Source organism: Andrena cerasifolii, chromosome 1, assembly GCF_050908995.1.
Source record: "Andrena cerasifolii isolate SP2316 chromosome 1, iyAndCera1_principal, whole genome shotgun sequence".
NCBI classification, from domain to species: Eukaryota; Metazoa; Arthropoda; class Insecta; order Hymenoptera; family Andrenidae; genus Andrena; species Andrena cerasifolii.
Genome location: NC_135118.1, coordinates 6,942,727 through 6,962,269, shown reverse-complemented (window position 1 = coordinate 6,962,269; position 19,543 = coordinate 6,942,727). Strand labels below are relative to the sequence as shown.

Sequence of the window (19,543 nt, the reverse complement as noted above, 5' to 3'; positions counted from 1 at the left end):
GTTGCAGCCGCTCGAAGATAAGCGGTCGATTCCCGGGCTGAATCTTGATCCTGCGATAACAAGATCCTCGTTGCAGGTCAGTTAGCGTCCCCGCCAGCCTTATTGCGCCCGATAATATCGTTTATTATCGATTTAATAAGCGGCCCGGCCTATTTTCCAAAGCGAACGACCGCTGCTTCCGACGCCGAGTGATTCGAAAGCAATAAACTGGGGTAACTTAGGTCTCATCGGCCGGCTAGGAAAAACGAACTGCCGCGCCGGAAAGCGGTGTTGGCTCTCTTGAATCGATCTTGGATGCTCTTACGATAAGAGGAAGACTCGTTAGCTTTTTTCGAGCGCGTCTTATGCTAATGATTCTTATTTCTTCTTGGGAGCAAGAATGGAGGATGAAGAGTTTTCTCTAAAGGCTGCCGTTCCAATGGGCGGCTAGTGACTGCGCTACTAGTGCAAGGGACAAACAGATACGTACTTCTCCCTTACACTAGTGGCGCAGCCGCCAGCCTTAAGCGAGCATGATTTGCGTAGTAGGTATATCTGTGGATATAATATATGTATATATATAAATAATAGTTATACTAAAATTCATAGACCCGACCTCATAAATAGTTCAGTCAAATACACATAAAAATAAATTCATGTATATATAAAACAATATAAGCAATACCACAAAAAAATATAAAGCCAACAAAAATAATCTTTAGAATTATTATTTTATATATATATAAAATAATAATTCTAAAATAATAAGAATTATTATAATTCTTATTAATTCTTATTAAGAATTATTATAATTCTTATTATTTTATATATTATTTTATATATTTTTATATATTATTTTATATATTCTTAATATTTTGAGTATTCTTTTAGGCTGGGATGGGTTTGGTTTGATTTCTTATTATATGCTTATAAGTCTGGAATATATATATATGCTCCTTACTGTATATATAGATATATATATATATATATATATATATATATCTTCCTGCAACATTTAATAACATACTTTTACAGTATTTTTTTCTTATTCTTTGCACTGTCGACTGACTAACACTACAATTTTTCGCTGTCTGACGTGTTGACAAGCCGTCATTCAAAACAGAAATTAATTTTTTTAAACAATTTGAAGCAATTTTCTTCATATTTGCTGTAATTCACTTGCGTACTTCTCCGTTCGACTGATTGCTAGAAACTGTGTGCTGAGACGTAAACTAATATTTTGTAAACATATCAAACTGCTAGATGTAAACATACTGCTGAAACATTCCACATAAATATTCCTTTTACGGATCGGTGCAAAACCGAGTCAATCCATTTTGTTTGTCAGTGGTAAACGAGGGGAGTTTAATTTTATTATTGAAAAAATTTCTGATGTTACTTCTAACTGTAATAAAACTTACTATAATGTTCATTTTTTAATATTCTTCTCCATTCTTAGCATTAAATAAAGATTTATACAAAACTAGTGGTTATTGGTTCAGTTATGCTCCTTACTGTATATATAAAAAATATAAAATAGGAAATAAGACTGACGTATATATATATACACACAGAGATAGAAACATATGAGTATATCATTCTTACACATATGAAAATATAAAATAGGAAATAAGACTGACGTACAAACCAGAAGTCATCCAAAGCCGCGAGGCAAGAATTATGTTAAATAAATAAACAATAAATACACATATTTGGCAATATTCTCTGTAGAATTTATTCCATAGCTTCAACAGCATGGCACTTTCCCCGGAGTTCCCCTGGCCGGAAACCACGTAACATCGATCTCGAATCGTCACGTGTCGACGTGCAATCGTGTCAAAGGAACCAGGAAATTAGAATCTAGTGAAAAGTTAGGGTGCAGAATTTACACGTCAGGCGAAAAGCTCGAGTCACGGTTGATTCGTGCAACTCGCGTGAAGCGTGTACAGGGTGCAACGTTTGACAGTAACCGAAGAATAATTCTTACAGCGCCTTCGACGATTTGCAAGGTGCAAAGTGACAATTGCACACTGCATCCCATTGTACGTATAATAGGTCACGAAGGTAAGTAGACATTTTCGAAGGAACGTGGAAGATAATGTTATGCACTTCGTGAGCGAGCTTCAACGTAGGTATTACAGATTATAATGCAAGGTGGATCCCTTTGATTGAATGTTTGCAAGATCTGTTATTAAATGCAGAAAAATATCGAAAGGATGAGGGATACGGTATCTCCGCACTGGAATTTGCAACGAAATGTATCATTACTGCCGGGGAGAAAGTTGGAGTTACCGTAAAAGCTACCTGTTACACTGCTGTCGATCCCGCTGATCCGCGGCTGGTTAACGCTTTTAATATTCAAAATGACGTAATGGCTCGAGGAACTTTACCTGCCGATCCTACGCGTTTCCGGAATGAAATCACCCACGCGCTTACGAAAGTTTCTTGAACTTTTGCAAACACGTGCACGAGCGTTGGAATCCTAGTGTCGCCGGGGAAAATGGATCACGCGGTACGAGCAGCTCTTACTCCGTCGTCAATCAGAATTAAATAGTTCCTTCGACCTGTCGAACGCTTTTGAATTGCAAATTCCTAAGCATCTGCGCGGTTGTTGTAATTTTCTGTTGAAGTACGAAGAGCATTCTACTGATTCTAGTCTAGGAGCAACTAAAGCAACTCAGAGATTTTGAAGAGTCCTTATAGAAGACAGTGTAGGTGCCAAAATAAAGAAAACAATTATCGGAAATCTTCTACGTGTCAATGGTAATACTACAGCATAGAGCTTGATTTTTCGCACTTACAGTGTTTGGCACTACAAGGACTCTTCAATTAATGGAAGATTGATCTGCCCTGAGAATCATTTATGGAAAAATCGTTACCATTGGGAAATCATTCACTAGCGTTCATAAACTATTATGACTCATACCTACACAGATTTTCTTACTTTAGTGATTTTACATATGGAATAAAAAACAAGTGCCATTTTATTCTTTATATCTCGTTTATATTCTTTATTATTTTCTAGTTTCCTTAGCTTCCTCATACTTCTTGCCCTCTTGTCCTAGATTCGTCGATCCATCCTTTAGCTTTAACTCCATCGTTGCGTTTATAGGATTAGGTTTAACCCTTCGTTGACACACCTCCGTTTTCGATCAACTTTCACATACCTGGGTGGCTCACACCCAGAACAATTTTTTAACAACTGCCATTATCGTAAAGAATCCAATCGTCATAAAAAAAATCATGGATCAGTTTTAAGGTCTCTAGAATATATTCCAATAATTTTTTGACTGAAATTTAATCACAGTTTTTGTAAAAAAAAATCTAGATTACCACATGTCGAGAGAAAGCGACGAAAATCTTTAAATAGTTGTAACTTTTACAAATTTCAATATTAGAGGCTAAAAATCTACGGAGTTGTTACTGGGATATAATATTTCGAGAGAGAAAATAGTTTGTAAGTCAGCTTTGAAGAAAAGGTATTCATATTGCATATAGAAGGTACAGAGCGTCAAAATCAGCTTATGGGTGGCTCACACCCAGAGTGTCAGCGAAGGATTAAAACACCATCAGAAATGCGAATCCCGTCCATTCGTTACTCAATTAATTGTAATTGTTGGTGCAATAAAGTCGACATTATTATTACTATTTCCTACAGTAAATTCTACAAAGTAAAAACCGTTCAAAGTACAAAGACTCCCCTCAGCAACGAAACAACCTGCCTTGTCCACCGAAGCCCTCTCAAAGGAAACTGTAACGCACGCAAACGCATAAAGAGAATATATCCCAGTTCAGCCGGCAAGAAAAAGGGCGCCCTTTCCAAGCAACCAATCAGAAAGAAAATAGACCTACAAAAGCGTCCACTTTCTAAACTACAGCACGAAGCAACAGGGGCCAATGAGCACAGGAGCGCCGAGGAACGTCGAACCCGATTTCCCGTAGAAAAGGGAAGAGAAGTGCCATTTTTCTCGGTTACCGTCTAGCAGCCTCCGTCCGACCGATTCGTTTCGTCGAACATCGCGCTACTACCGAGAGAGTAGATAATCCCACGCGAACGAGTTTCGCAGTTCATTGATACTGCCTGTTAAAGACCTCGGCCCACGCCCAGACGACTCCCGCCTGCTCTCCCTGGGCCCCTTTCTCTCGCTCCTTCTTCCTTCCATCTCGCCGTCCTTCCTCGTGTCTACGGATTTTCCCCTCCGTGTTCCTTTTTCCATGGCATTTTCAGCCGGTGCGACGGCGGCTCGCTCGCTCGACCGCCGACAGCAGTGACGGTTTTAAGATCTCGTCACCCCGGGCGACGAATACGCTCGCGGGGCCATCAGCATCCTTCGTTTAATGGGGGGATGGGATCTCGGTCGAACGTCGCTGCAGACACTGGAAAACACGCCCCACCCGTCACGGGGCGGCACTTCCGCCCGATCAGGCGCGCTTCTCTCCCCTGACCGGGGGTGGCGAACGTTTGCGAGAATTTTTTGTTCGCCTTGGGAGGAACCGGAGGTGGAGGGAGGTCATTAGAATGGGGCGGAAGGGAGTTGGGGTGTCGAGGGTGGATTTCGATGTGACGTGACGCGGATATATGAAACTTGCTTTAAATGGCTGTAGGATGATATCGTGCTCTCGTCGCGCCTGGAAAGTGAGCTGCGATAAGTATGTGCACCTATGCCTGCGGGAAAGTCTACTGACAACGGTGCATTCGCATAGATAGTTGGTTGTTATGTATGACTTTGTTTTTTAAAAAGATCGAGTGTATGGAATGAGTTCTTTATAGAGCAGGGTCATGCTCACTGATTTATTTAATAATTTCTTTTCGGAGGACTGACAAGGAGAGTATTTTAGGTGTCCGCCTCCGATCATTTTGATTTTTGGATATGTTATAGAGGACCGAAAAATAAGAAATACGTGTTTTTTTTTATTCTTCCCCGTTTTCATATTTGGGGGGTGAAAATTGCGTGCAAAGTTAGGGTTGAAAAATCATTTTTGTGGAATATCTCGAGAACTATTAGAGATAGGGGAATAGTGTCAATGGACGAATTTTGTGTCTTTGAATGCGAAATATGACTGACTCGCCAGATTTTCAAAAATCCACAAAAATGATTTTTCAACCCTAACTTTGAACGCAGTTTTCACCCGCCAAATATGAAAACGGGGAAAAATAAAAAAACACGTATTTCTTATTTTATATTTCTCTATAACATATCCAAAAATCAAAATGATCGGAGGCGGACACCTAAAATACTCTCCTTGTGAGAGGAGTCCGCTGTTAACTTAACTTGGTTGGTTAACCCAGTTAATTGAAATTTGAATTTTTATATGCAACACACAGTTCTTGACTGTTTCTTTGTGCTGTATAAAAATCACATTTACATGTACTTCATAAATTTGTCAAAAATAATACGTTTCTTCCCTGTATGTCCCTGAACCTTCAACCTGTTTAAAAGATTGCAAACCCAAAATTTAAACCTTTTAAAGATTAGAAATTTAAAATTGAAACGAAATACTCGTCGAAAGGATCGACACCATCAACAAGGTAATATCAATCTCTTATTGCTTTCGCAAATGATTAAGGGGTCATATAGGTACGTTTCTCAGCGCTAAAACGTAGTCAATGTTTGCGAGCGATTAAGAGATAAACTATCAATCCGATTTGTTTAATTATTTTTGTATTTTATAGGCATATGTTTATATACCTATGTTTCTGTATCCATGGTTATATACCTCAGGTATGAGAATTGGAGAATTTTTAAAAACGTGGGTTTTTCTCGAAACATCATTTTCCAAGACGGTGGGCATGATAACTGTCTCACCGTTCATTCAATTAACTTAATTATTTACACACATATTCTACGTAAGATTCCCTATCCGGTGACGGTGAGCTTTTTCAATTAAGTCGAACCATTTTTTAATAACAAGCAACAACGTACGACTTCTATAGCTTCTATAACTTTTTCAAAAAGCGCGACGTCACCGGATAACTACGATCTCAAAGATTGTTAAAAAATCGGAGATTTTTTATTCAGACCGCTCGTGACGTGTTCTACGCCACTGCGCGCAGACGCCGCATTTTTAAACATTTTCCTATTCTCAGACCTGTTTTATAATCTATAAACATGTACCTATACAACAGAAAAACAATTAAAGCAATCGGACTAATAGTTTATACCTGGATCTCTCCCAAACCATGACCCCCTTAAGGCCCCCTTAAGTACCTGACAATCCTTAACAGCTAAAGAATTCGTCAAACCTCTTTCTTATCAAGAACACCTCGACACGATAGAAATGAACAGCTACCTACAGAAATATTATAGATATGAGCTGTTGCGATTCATGTTCCCCATCGATCCAGTATGGCAGCAACGCGATACGCGTTGTTAACCCCTCGGAGCATGTTATTTCGACCATCTCTGACCCTCGTAACGCGCTCGTTTGCCACAGTGGCTGCAGCCCCCGACGCTAAGCCCCCAATATGAAGTATAACGTCGACGGCCGCCCGCTGGCTCGAAAGTGAATTTAACGCGCAAAGTTAGCGTACGTTACTGGTTGTTACTGGTCGAGGGAGCCGGACCAGCCGCGATCTGGTTATTCTATTTAACGTCGCCGGAGCACGAAGCCACTTTCGCCTACGTCGTGAATACGCTACTCCTGTTTCTCTTCTTGCTTCTGGCCGCGGTTATACTCGGGCAACCACGATATCCGCGCGACACCATCGAACGTTGCTTCTTTCAGGTCGACAAACTAACAATCTTCATCCGCGCAAATCACAGGTGCGGGAATCCTCTTCGTTCTGGACCGTGACTGGGCTCTGTCGAGCTGCTGCCACGGATCTCTTGATTAGAGTCTCGCAGCAGCTCTTGAATTTCGACAGGAATAAGATTTTCGCGTCGTTGAAACGAATGTATGTATGTAATACTTTTATTACGCGTTTATTTTGTGTATTTCCAGTGATTATACGAGTGTTTTCCAAACTTTTTTTAAGTCGCAACCCGTATAAAAGGCAAGGTAAATTTAACGAGCTAAAGAAAACGCATTAAAAATGAGTATTTCAGAATAAAATTCTAACTTAATAATATTTCATTATTTTAATACATATATTAAGTATACTTGAAGGTATATAATATATTCAATTATTTTGTTTAGTGTAATAAATAAGGGCTAAGAATCGTCAACTAAGAATAACCGCGACGACCCCCCAGGAAACATTTCGCGATCTCCTTGGTGGTGGCGACTCAGGTTGTGAACCACTTGGAATTATAATTAAATAATTATTTGTGATTTTTGTGGTTTATGCAGATTTAAATACAGTTTCGTGTAACTTTTGGCTTCCCATCGGTTATGTACAGAAACCTTTAGCCCTCCTACCCCCCCCTTAATTGGTCGATTAATTCACCCTCGTGATTTCGCGTAATTGAATCACTTCGAACTCTAAATATTGTCCTTTCGTTTTACCGCGACACACGAGAGAGGATAGGGAACGAACCATAGGGGACGCGTAGGAGAATCAACAGGCAGAGCGGAAAGGAAAACGCTGAAGAGGAAAATATCGAGCGAAAGTAAAAAGGAGAGTGTGCGCGAGGGTAAAAACCGAAGGGGGAATGTGAAATCGGAAGAAAAGGAATACGGAAGAGGAGCAGACAGGCGTACAGGGTGGTCCAACATCTCTGTCCACCTCGAATATCTTCGCTACTTTAACGATGCATTATTTATTCGTTGTAAAGAAAGTGGAGCACGCATCCACTTTGCCACGATAGTATTGAACGGACCCCTGAATTTTCAGAATAAAAATATTAAGGTGTACTTATCCTAAAATTTGGAGGCCCATTAAGAATTACTAATCGCTAAAAATTCGCGCAGAAGTCGGTGATTAATTAGGACCACTAGGGCCCTGTAACAGTAAAACCCGCATAATATTAGTTTCATATAATACATTAATATTATATTAATTAAGAATAATACTAACCAACTGAGAAATTTCGTTTCCTCAAGGAATCAAACACTCCATTCGAGGATGAAATAAATTACGCTTACCATGACTCGTTCTAATTCCCAGCACAAAGCGCCTCCACCCAGAGGCGTCCAAAAAGCGGGGGGAAGAAATTAAAAGAGAAGTAAAGAAACATTTGAAGGCGTTCAAATAGAAGGCAAGGGAAGCAAACGGAGAGGAGGCTCGCCAGACGGAAAGAGGCTCGTAAAGGGGAACGAAAGGAGGAGACGCCAAGATTTTCAGACGGCGATAAAAAGATGAGACACGAGGATTTTCCTGGAAGGAAGGAAGTCAATAAAGATAGATATAGAAAACAGGAGAGAAAGCGCGGGACGGCGACAGACGGAGAGGCCGTGGATATGTGTGCGCACGTGATGAAACGTGTCCGCCCTTCTTTGAAGCTAAACCGCCCTGCGCATTCCATCGAGATGACTCCAGGGACCCCACTTTGTGCTCCGCGCCCGATGGAACGTGTGCGGGTGTTTCTTCTCGCGATCATGAAGCGGCATCAAAAGTGACTGGGAAGAATACGGGAATGGCAGCGTGGTGAGAACAAACAAATGTCGAGGACACGCTTCAACCCTAGGAGGGCATTGCGAGCTTTCCACTGACCCCGCATACCTCTCGATTACGTGCAACTCAGTTTCCTCTTGCTTCTTTAATCATCAACACGCAAACCCTCCACTCTGAACTAATCACTGAATCAAGGGAGTAACATAAAGTATTGGAGTCTTCAGCACTCCAGAATTCAAATTCCAAATCGATATTCGAAACTTTAAGCATCGTCTGCTACTGTCGCATAAATTCAGAATTTCGAGAACGCGATCTTATTTCATATTTGTCGCCTATGGAATCCATTTTCACAAGATACACCTCTGAAGGTTTCCAAGAATCAATCAATTCCTCGGAAGGATGTAAAACGAAATTGAGGAGATGGAATGATAAACGATGCAAGTGCCAGACGCGAAATTTTTCAGTATTCTATTTACAACCACAGTGACTTTGATATATACCTAAATAGTTATAATCTCAGCTGTGTCTTGCGACAGCCCTGGAAAGGAAAATAAATTATTTCACCACTCGCAGCGTTTACCACAGTGTCCACCACGGAATTTACATTCTTCCCCGTCGAAGAAATAATTTTTGTTTCTATTTCAATCTTCATCGTTTACCATTGCAGCTCCTCAATCGTCCCCTCATCGAAAGTGAACTTCCCAACGGTTACTTACCATCGAGTCGTGCGTAATTAAAGGGTTAGCTATCGTCAGGAGGTAGAAAAAGAATCGATTGTTTGGGAATTTATTTCAGAAAGTACATGCATATATTTATGCAATGGTTTTTGTATTCAGACGAGGGACACTTTAACAGGTTATTATATTATGTTTTGGTATAAAAATATTTACTTATTGCAAAATTACAGCTGATTTCCCCGGAAGCTGCTTTTACACCGGTGGCCACGATTTCTCCAAAATCGCTTCACCAATCTCTCCGCAATTTTGTAGGTTTCTTCTAGACATTCAAATCTAGTCTTTAATCGAAGCATTTGTTTTTCCACTGCATAGTTTTTATTTTATGGATGAAAACACTTATTCTTAGCTAGAAATACTAATTTTTCATCCATAAAATAAAAACTATGCATTGGAAAAACAAATGCTTCGACTAAAGACTAGATTTGAATGTCTAGAAGAAACCTACAAAGTTTCAGAAAGGTTGGTGAAGCGGTTTTGGGGAAATCGTGGTCACCGGTGTAGAAACAGCTTCCGGTAAATCAGTTGTAATTTTCCAATAACTCAATATTTTTTTATACCAAAACATAATATAATAACGTGTTAAAGTGTCCCTCACTTGAATACAAAAACCGTTGCATAAATATATGCACGTAAATTCTGAAATAAATTGCCAAAGATTTGATTCTTTTTCTACCTCCTGAAGGTAGCTAACCCCTTAATCGAACGTAATTTCCGACGTTACTAGTAACAGGTAAATAAAGGCTGACCAATGAATGGTATATGGAACCGAGTATCGCCGAGTCAACGTGCAGATTAAACTTATCCGCATTGTTTACCCGGAGTGGAGAACTGGACAAGTCTGGACGGCGTGGAAACGAGAGGGGAAGCGAAATGGAAGAAAGAGGAGGCAGAAGTGGCGTCGCGGAGTGGATATTGTCTGGACTTACGGACATATAAGGACACCGGTGGTCTTTGCGCGGTGAGCGAGACAAGGGAAGCTCCATGTAGGGTATCCTGCAGGATCGGCTTCTCGTAAATCGTTCCGAGGGGTGCAACGGTATGCTACCGCGAGAAAACAAGCAAGGGAAAAAGCTCCGCGGGTTCTATTTCTACGGGGACCATTTTGATGCGCATTGTTCGAATCGCTTCCAAATGATACCCATCTCCGCTGTATTTTCTTACACTACCATGCAGAACTGTAGGATGGAATTCACCGGTACGACTCAAAACTGAGAGGAGTCTCTTCATCCAAAAATAGATCGAAATTTATTCTGCCCTTTATTTATACCAGGTATGTAGTATTTAAGGAAATTCATTTTGAAAATCTGTCGATTACGCAATAGACTTCACCTTCGAAACCAAAGTCTTCGTGAAAAACAGTTAGGGGAGACCGGGGCAAAGTGAACCCCGGGGTAAAATGAGCTTCCTTAATTTATTCTTTAACAGTAGAATATATTTACAAATTTTCGTGACGTAATAAATGTATGTAATACGACAATGATAATGAAAAATGTAAATTCATTTAAAAAATTAAAAATGAAGTTTTAGAGACTTCCAATTGTTTTTTTTTTCAATTTAGCTTTTTGGATAAATGAGTCTTAAATGTGTTATTTTAACTCCATTTTTTTTCTGCGTGTTTATAACAAGCTTATAAACATACATGTACACGCGTTTGAGACAACATTAATCCTAACATTATTAAATAATTAATTTTCCACTGAGTACACATTCGGGGCAAAGTGACCGGGGTAAACTGAGCTGCAAAGAAAAGATGCGCATCTTATTAAAACATCGTTATTTTTATGTGAAACCTGTCTGCCAAAAATTATTGAAGCCCATTTGAAAACAAAATTTAAATAGAAAAATATATGTTTTTGTTGAAAAATTTATTTAGATATTATAAGTACGTATTTTATTAAAAATTATGTATGTATTTGTTTTATTTATAATATGTCAGACTGTTCATGTAAACAAAGTTCCTTTAAAAGCACATTTTCAGAAGAAAATGAGTTTAGGTTAGTAACACAAAGTACAAAGTTACAAAGTACAAATTATTAACATTAAGCTTGTATTAATGAAATATATTTAAAAAAAATAGTTTAAATAGTTTAAAAGTTCTAATAAAGTTGATTTTATAATTATATCCTTCATTAAAACACGTATTTTATTTCTGCTCACTTTACCCCAGAGAGTAGCTCACTTTACCCCATATATGGGGTAAAGTGGTCGATTTTGCATTTTCTTTTCAAGTTGAATTTTAATATACTTTAAGTTTATTTTAAATATTGATATTCGTCATTTATCAATAGTAATGTTCAAATTATATTATAAATCTATTTTCACACATTTTTATTGAAAGGGAAAAATTTTATTCGACTTCAAACATTTTTCGTCCCATCTTGCCCCGGTCTCCCCTACCCTGCACCTTCGATTTATTTTTGCATCGAGGTTTTATTTTATCTACAACTGTGCCTACTACAGTTAATAATATAATTAACCACTGCATTCTGGTTATCCTTATGCGCACGAGTGCGCAACTTCTGAAAGTAGACATCCTCCAAAATAAGATTTAGTAACAGAAAATGTTACTGCACACTTGGAATTCCTTTTCGTACCAGGTTCGATCGCCCTCTTCACGATCGTATTAAAAATTCCACTCTCCCCTGTGTCTTACCCTCGCGCGAAGAAGAGATTGACCAAAGGGGGGAGCGGATTTCGCGGCTGTGCGATGCGAGAAGCTTCCCTCCTTGTTCCTCGAGCGCGCAAGAAATGCCTGGAGCGGAGGGGAGCGCGAAAGTAACGAAAATACCGCTACGTTCGTTGCGAGGCACGACCCGAAGCACCTGCGGCCACCTGAATCCGAGTAATTCCGTTGTGACGAGGCGGTTTCGAGGAGGCTCGGTCGCGTAACGTTGACCCTACACGCCGACGACGACGCTCGTATTTCTGTCGTCGCCCGACGCACATGCGGGCAAGCCGGGCTCGCCGCGAAGGGGCGACCGTGCCGCGCAAAAAGCCTACCAGGCCCGAGAAACAAGAAGACGTCGAGGAGATGCCAACCTCGGCAGGAGGAGCAGACTTTGCGAATCTATCTTTCCCCGCGTCCTCCCTTCCCTCCTTCGCGGAGGGAAGAAGGAAGAGGCGGAGAAGAAAGTTCCTTCCTGGCTGGGATTATTTCTGTTTGCCATTGGTAGAAAAGGAAACGTACCCGCGAATGGTATTTTGTAAGCACTTCTTGGATATTTCAGGAACAAGATTTCTCTTCTATTATTTGGTAGGGTCTTTCTGGAGCTCTGTGTACGTTGACCGGTTAATTATTGAATAGCACGCTTGCTTTATTTTATTCTACTTTTCCTTTATTACTTGCGATGCTTTGTACTTTGATACACGCATGGAACTACGCGTGATGAGTGTTAACCTGGTAACTGTTGAGTGGCAGTGATTTATCGCCACCGTCGCATGCAAGTTGTGATATTCGGAGTTCAGCTATTTGTACTTGCTTCGGTTTATTTAGCAAAGGGTGCTGCTCGGTGGTTGATTACGATGTAAAACCGAAGATCCCCGTGGAAGCTAAGCTATGTTTTAAAAAATTAGCTTCAATACATCGTTATGGAACTGTTTCCACCAAAAGATATGTTAAGCGTGCTACCTATTTATTTATTTTTTATTTTTTATAAAAAAAAATATAGCACAGCTTAGCTCAGCTTCCAGGTGGACCCACGGTTTAACGTTAAAATGATCGCTAACTATTTGGTGATATATCTCGTCAATGTGTAAATGTGGATAGATATTTCTGAATTCAGTTGTTTCCACAACTGTCGCATTAATAATGAGGGCTCGGATGCAATAAGGGGATTAGCGCTCGAAAATGCGAAAAAGTATTGTCCAAACGCTAAGAAAAATTGGATAATTAAATGTTGTTAAACTGTATTTTAAGAAATATAATGTTATAAAGCTCGTCACGACACACATTTGTTCTATTTACAGTTTTTTATCCAATCATTAGTATTCGGGATAAAAATTATAAACAAGAAAAATTTCTTCGACGCAACATTTACAATATTTACACTGTTTTGTTTACAATATTCTGTTCTTTTATAAATTTTTCTTTTTCTCCTTTTTCCTATCTTTCCTTTTCAGTTTCTTTTTTCTTTTTTTCAGTGGACAAGATTTTGGCAAAAAATTTTGAAGCACGAAGTCAATCAAAAATAAATTGTATAAAGAAGAAAAAATAAGCAAAAAGAAAATGAAAAAGGAAAGATAGGAAAAAGGAGAAAAAGAAAATTTTATAAAAGAACAGAATATTGTAAACAGAACAGTGTAAATATTGTAAATATTGCGTGTAAATACTATAATAAAAATGTTACTAAATATTTCGAAAATAATATCGCAATATTTTTTTGTAATATATAATCATATAATAGTGACAACGTCATGTCTTTGCAGTGTGACGCGATTGTACGCAGCTGCTGACTGTTGGTGCCGCGCGGGATTTATATATATCGTCACATCTTCTATAATTATTTATTAATCAGTGTGAGAATTGGTGAAAAACTTCCTTGTATATTAAGAAAAAACTTTGTCGCTGCAAGTTATATGTGGCGAGCTTTACAACACTATATTTTTTAAAATACAGTTTAACAACATTTAATTTTCCAATATTTCTTAGCGTTTGGACAATAATTTTTCCCATTTTCGAGCGCTAGTCCCCTTATTGCATCCGAGCCCTCTAATTAATAGTATTAATACCTATCGTCCGGCGGTTGATTCTGCACCGCTGCATTACCTTTGCTTTGAAACCGTTCTGCGATTTCGACCGCCGACGTAGCAAGTAGGGTTCGACATCCACCGTGTATCTATTTGTATAGCCATTTGAATAACAAATGTTTGCCGGTGGATTCGCGTCACCCTTTTGTTTCATTCCCATCCTCTCCTTTTTATACCGAAATGTGCGGCGCACAAAAGGACGAGGCTGAGTTATGGCTGCCGTGCCCGCGGATAGAGCCTTCAAGGATCCCAATCGGAAATTCAGGTGGTTGGAAAACGCATATAAATGCGGCAGGGTGACGTAACCGCCGTACAGAAGTATACCTTGCCGCATGAAATTTTAATAACACTTCAGCCGATAGCACGCGAAAATTTACGAAGCGGGGCTCGACGATTCGAAGCGGAGGGAGATAAATTATCTCGCGAATGTGGTTGCAGGAACCTGCTTTAACTCAATCGAAATTCTACAAGAGCATAAACACCTGCAATTTAATACGTGCCGCGTGAGATTTTGACAAGATTTCAAGACTATTTCACAGTCGGTGGCAGGAAATTTAAGCATTTCCAAGACACGAAATGAAAACCCCGTCGATTAATAAATAATTGCAAAATATTTCGCGATGGGGGAAATATTGCGAGGGATGCGTGTGTGCGCGATGCCAGTAATAATGAACAATTAAGAAAGTGAAGCGCAGCGAAATTAACCCTTGCTGGTCCCCGAATACGCCCAGTATGGGAGGACAAAGTGAATTACGTCTGATGGCATGATGGATACTCAACCGGAAATTCAATAGCGGGAAAAACAACGAGGACGATGTTGTAGGAGTGAGAAGTATGTCCCCCCGAGGTTTTACGTTAATGCCAAGGGATGCAGAGTGTTTGAAAATATATATGCAGCAGAAAGAGACAAGTATTAATAAATTATAAATTAATTTTGGAAAAACAAGTCACAGAATGTGCACCTCGCACAGTGGACAGCGAGGGTCGTTTACTTGTTACAGTAAGTACACTTTGTGCGGGAAGAATTTGCAGAGGGCTGCAGACATTTGAAAAGGATCGGTATGGAATCAAGAAATATGGGTGGCTATCTGTCCAGCTGTTAAGGGATTAACTTCACAAAAGGATGAAGACAAATCCAATCCTAAAACCAACGAGCGCTCGAACGTGAAAATTCTGCTGCGGGATTATCTTGACAGCACAATAAGAAAATGCAAGGTAAAACCCAAACGCCAATACGAGTAACAACAATAAATTCCAATAATCTTTAGAGAAGATTCTACAGACAAAGTGACGATATACAGTGCTAGACAAGAAGTTAGATAAATTCGCCAAAAGTGTCGACTATCGGCGGGCAGGTAATAAAATACAAAGGGCAAGTTGATGAACGAGCAAGCTAAAGCAGCATTGCAGAGCTGAAACTCTTAAACGATTGTAAATACTGTAAGTAACGTTCGACATACGACAAATAACTCACGGAAAGAACCAGCGCGAAAATTTCGCCGAACCCAACGGAGCGTGAAATTAAGCTTAAATTCGCCGGCTGCTATTAATCCGTAACGCGAGCGTGTATGTATGTACAGTGCGAATCGACATTTGGCGCCAGCGTTCATTTTACGATCTTCGTTGCGAAATACGCGACAGATGTTGACCAGCGTGAAATGAAAATATCCAACCATTAATCACGAGAGTTGTTGTGTGTTTAGTTACGCCATGCTTCGCGTCCGTATCAGCAACTCTTGCTAAAATAATAGAGGCTAGCAGTTCGGAGCTATACAAGTATTATTGTATTACTTAATACATACTTCACGTCACCACTGTGTACTTCTTTTTATGTCTAACAAGGGAACACCGCGAACCCGGACTCACCGATTGGAACGCAACTTCGTGGGTTTTTAGAGTGACTCAAAACAAAAACAACGGTGTGTTTCATTTGGGCCCTATCGCCCTTTAAGAGAGTGAAAACTAACTTCAAAGTCGAATTGGCACTTCCACTTTTTCGCGTATAACTCTCAAAGTACAGCAGACAGAAATAAATGTTTCAAACAAAAGTTTAATGGCGCAATAAGCGCTACAAACTTGCGTTAACAAAATTTTGAAAAGAGTTTTTTTCGTCAGTTATATATTTTTTTTTAACTCTTTTCAAAATTTTGTTAACGGAAGTTTGTAGCGCTTAATGCACCATTAAACTTTTGTTTGAAACATTTTTTTCTGTCTGCTGTACTTTGAGAGTTACACGCGAGAACATGAATTTACTGAAATAACAAAAAATCTTTTAAATTTGGTGAAGTTTTCCCTTCACACGCTTAAAAACCCGCGGTAGTTACTCTTAAGTGATTAGGAACTGGGTCTTGACGGTATACGAAGCTAATATTTTTTATTGTAGTACAAGTATCAGGGGCGGATTTGTGTATAATTTAAGGTGGCTGCAGGCCAGGGCTGCCAATTTTGGGGAGCGGCAAATTTTGAGCGAAAGAAATTGGGAAAGGTTTAGCCACAGAGGCTTCAGTCCACTTTAAAAACAATTTCTATTTTTCACACAGCGAATTAGCAATCCCTCGTATATAAGTTGTAAGATTGACTTAATTTTGAAATTATGTCGTCTCTTTTAAATGAAAATATTTTATGATATTTCGCGGAAAGGGCGGTGGACAGTTGTTATCCTACAGGCGCCAAATCTCCAAATCCGTCCTTGACAAGTATGTATCAATAAACACGCGGAAAAGCGGCTGAATTTTATTCGCCACTGTGCCTTAAAAAAAAATTCATCAAAAATGCCTAATTATCGACTCGAGTTACAGAGCAGCTCCCTTTAATTCGACGCGCCGGCCGCGAGGGTCAGAATCAAGTTTGGATCGATCAATCGTGTCGCGGTGTTCGTTTCTATCTGAACTGTCGTGGTCGACAGATGCTGAGCGACGCCAGAGGCAGACACGCAGCAGTGGCCAGGAGAGTGGCCGGGAAACGAATTGGTAGTCAGCTGATTTTGACAGATCCCGTTCGTACGTGGACTACAGGCCGCGTAGAACGGGGTGCAACGAGGGGCTCTGCACAATGGAGCCAGCGACGGCATTGTGGCTCCGAGCCGCGTCCCGCGTATAATGTCGATCGATGGGACAGGGTAGTCGCGGCAGAGGTGGACTTTATGAATTTCTACGTCTTTTCAAATTGGAAATAAATTAATAGCGGGGGGCAGCTGCGTATACACCCAACCATAAAGTACGTCCCCAGAGTAAGGGGACAATAGATGGAACCGCGGTATCGATGACGCCAAACGAGCGGTGCTGGATCAAGTGCTAAAGGGAGCAATGTGCAATTGACGTGGACGGGTATTTAAACGAATCCATCAAACGTGGTATGCACGTACTAACGTTTTGTGCTTCAATTTGGAGTCGATCAGAGACTTGGGATTATTTTCACTATCGTAGATGTGGAGTGTGTTCATTATGGAACGTTGATATATTTTCGCGAAGGGATTTGACAAGTTATTATCAAATTGGGAGAATTGTAGGTAATAATGCAGAATATAGCTTAGATTAAATTACTTTGTGAACTTTTCCAATGAGCAATAAAGTTGGTACAAGAAAGCAGTGATTACTTCTGAGTCAACTCAAGGGAATCAATGTATTCGAAAAGCGAGATATGTTCTATTGAAATTCAACTTTGATATGAGGATTATGTTAATGTTTTTCTTAAAATTTGTCAATGTAAAATGTAGCTGCGATTTTGTACCATGGTCCTCGTGGAAGGGAAGACGTGTACGTTCTACAGAAACGTTCTGTGCCCCATGAATTTAATAACAGGATTGTTTCACAAGGCAACTCACCCTGTTCGGTTGAACGTGCCAGCTACGCCGTTTTCCATGCCTCTGTATACCGTCTTCAGAAATGGTTAGGTCTGCCCTGCTGCCAACCAAACAACCCCCTGTATCATATTGGCCAACTAGCAGTCTCAGTCGATTTCCTGGACAGATGCCCTGGGAAGAGAAAAGGAGAATGTATAGCGAACGCAACGACGGCATTGAAGCTGTAATGCAGTACAATATTGTCATTTTGCCCTATCACTTTGCTATATTACTACTAAATAACTCGCGTACAGCTGTGGTCAAAAGAAAGCTTAAGAGTCATATGTATAAATGTCTGCATAACAAACTTAATATGTATTGGCATCATTCTATCCTAAGGAGCCCCTAATTCATGGGATATAAATTTTAAAATATAATTATTTCTAATAAAACTATTTTACTTCTATTACCATTCACAGTTCAAACTTTCTTTGCACCACTACTGTGAATAATCAAGCTACTGGAATTTTTTCAATTACTCAAATAACCGACTTATTAGATTTCTTAGGTAAATGGTTGTGACATGGGCCAGCTTTTTTAAAGCACTGTAAGACTGCTAGAACATACATTCCACTTACGAAATGTACGTACCATCATTAAGTGACTCGTTTCATTCATCATCAACAACGCTGCATCGATTTCGCGGATTACAGCTGAACACAAAAGAGGGAAGAAAAAGAGAGGAACTTCAGCTAGTTGCTGGCATTTCAGCCGCTCGCTTATCCCCGAAGAACCCTCTCAGCATTCCAGAAATACATACTCTGAAGTTGTCAGAGCTCTCGGATACGAAAGGAAGCTCCAATTAGCCGTCTGCGCGGCCCTATGATTCCGTGCAATCGGGACGAGAATAAACGGGCTGGGCCTAAGCTGCATCTTGCCACTGGAGGGTCTCTCCACGCAGAAGGACGGTGTCGCATAGCTCGCACATTCGGCGTACAAACTCTGAGGGCTGCGCGTATCGAGTTCTCAGTTTCTCAGCGTGTGCGACACGCGTTTATATCGTGACTTTCGCCCTTGCGACAGTCGCAGCTGCGCGACATGTCTACCTGAGGTTGGTGCTCGGAAACGTTTTAAGAAGTAAACGCGCGATCAAGGAGTAGGAGCATCGTGAAATCTGTGGAGACTTAAATGGGGAGGTGACTTTACTTTTGGGGGAATTTAAATGTGGAAGATCTTTAAGCTCAACATTATGGGGAGAATTCATTACAATTTGTGTACATTATATATCACTCACAAGGAACACTATTCAATTGATGATGGAATGGCGCAGATTTTTTTATACCGATCGAAAGTATATATCACAAAGGTCAGAAAAATGTAAACTAATGATGCTCCCAAAAGCTGGTCTGACCTTGAAAAATCGACAAAGGTGGAACCGGGAAAGGAAGAAAAATGAGGGAAAGGGAATGACAAATCCGTGTGTTGAAATTTAATTATCTCTATTATATGAAAATACATTATAGTAAATGAATGATAATAGATTAATAATAGATAGTAATTAGACAAAATTAATGATAAGAAATGATAATACTAATGAAATCACAACAGTGGGTAATAGTAACCATTACATTTATTATTTAATCTTGTCGATAAGAAAGTTTAAAAAACTGATCGAAGCAATAATAAATTTCACAATGACTATAACGAGCGAACACTGTCTCTTTCATACCTTGACCAACGAGACAGTCTAAACATGTCACTGACATCATTAGTATTATCATTTATTATCATTATTTTTTTCTAATT

The 19,543-nt window shown here is 39.8% G+C and overlaps 1 protein-coding gene across 2 annotated transcripts in view; it reads right to left on the bottom strand.

Annotated features, from left to right (window-relative positions):
- Window positions 1-19,543, bottom strand: part of P130cas (Serine_rich_CAS and FAT-like_CAS_C domain-containing protein p130CAS) — a 149,352-nt gene that overhangs the window by 37,662 nt on the left and 92,147 nt on the right. For both annotated transcript variants that reach the window (XM_076821723.1, XM_076821727.1), the window contains exon 3: window positions 17,780-17,929. In XM_076821723.1, the coding sequence (XP_076677838.1) occupies window positions 17,780-17,929 (150 nt within the window). The remainder of the gene's footprint in view (window positions 1-17,779; window positions 17,930-19,543) is intronic.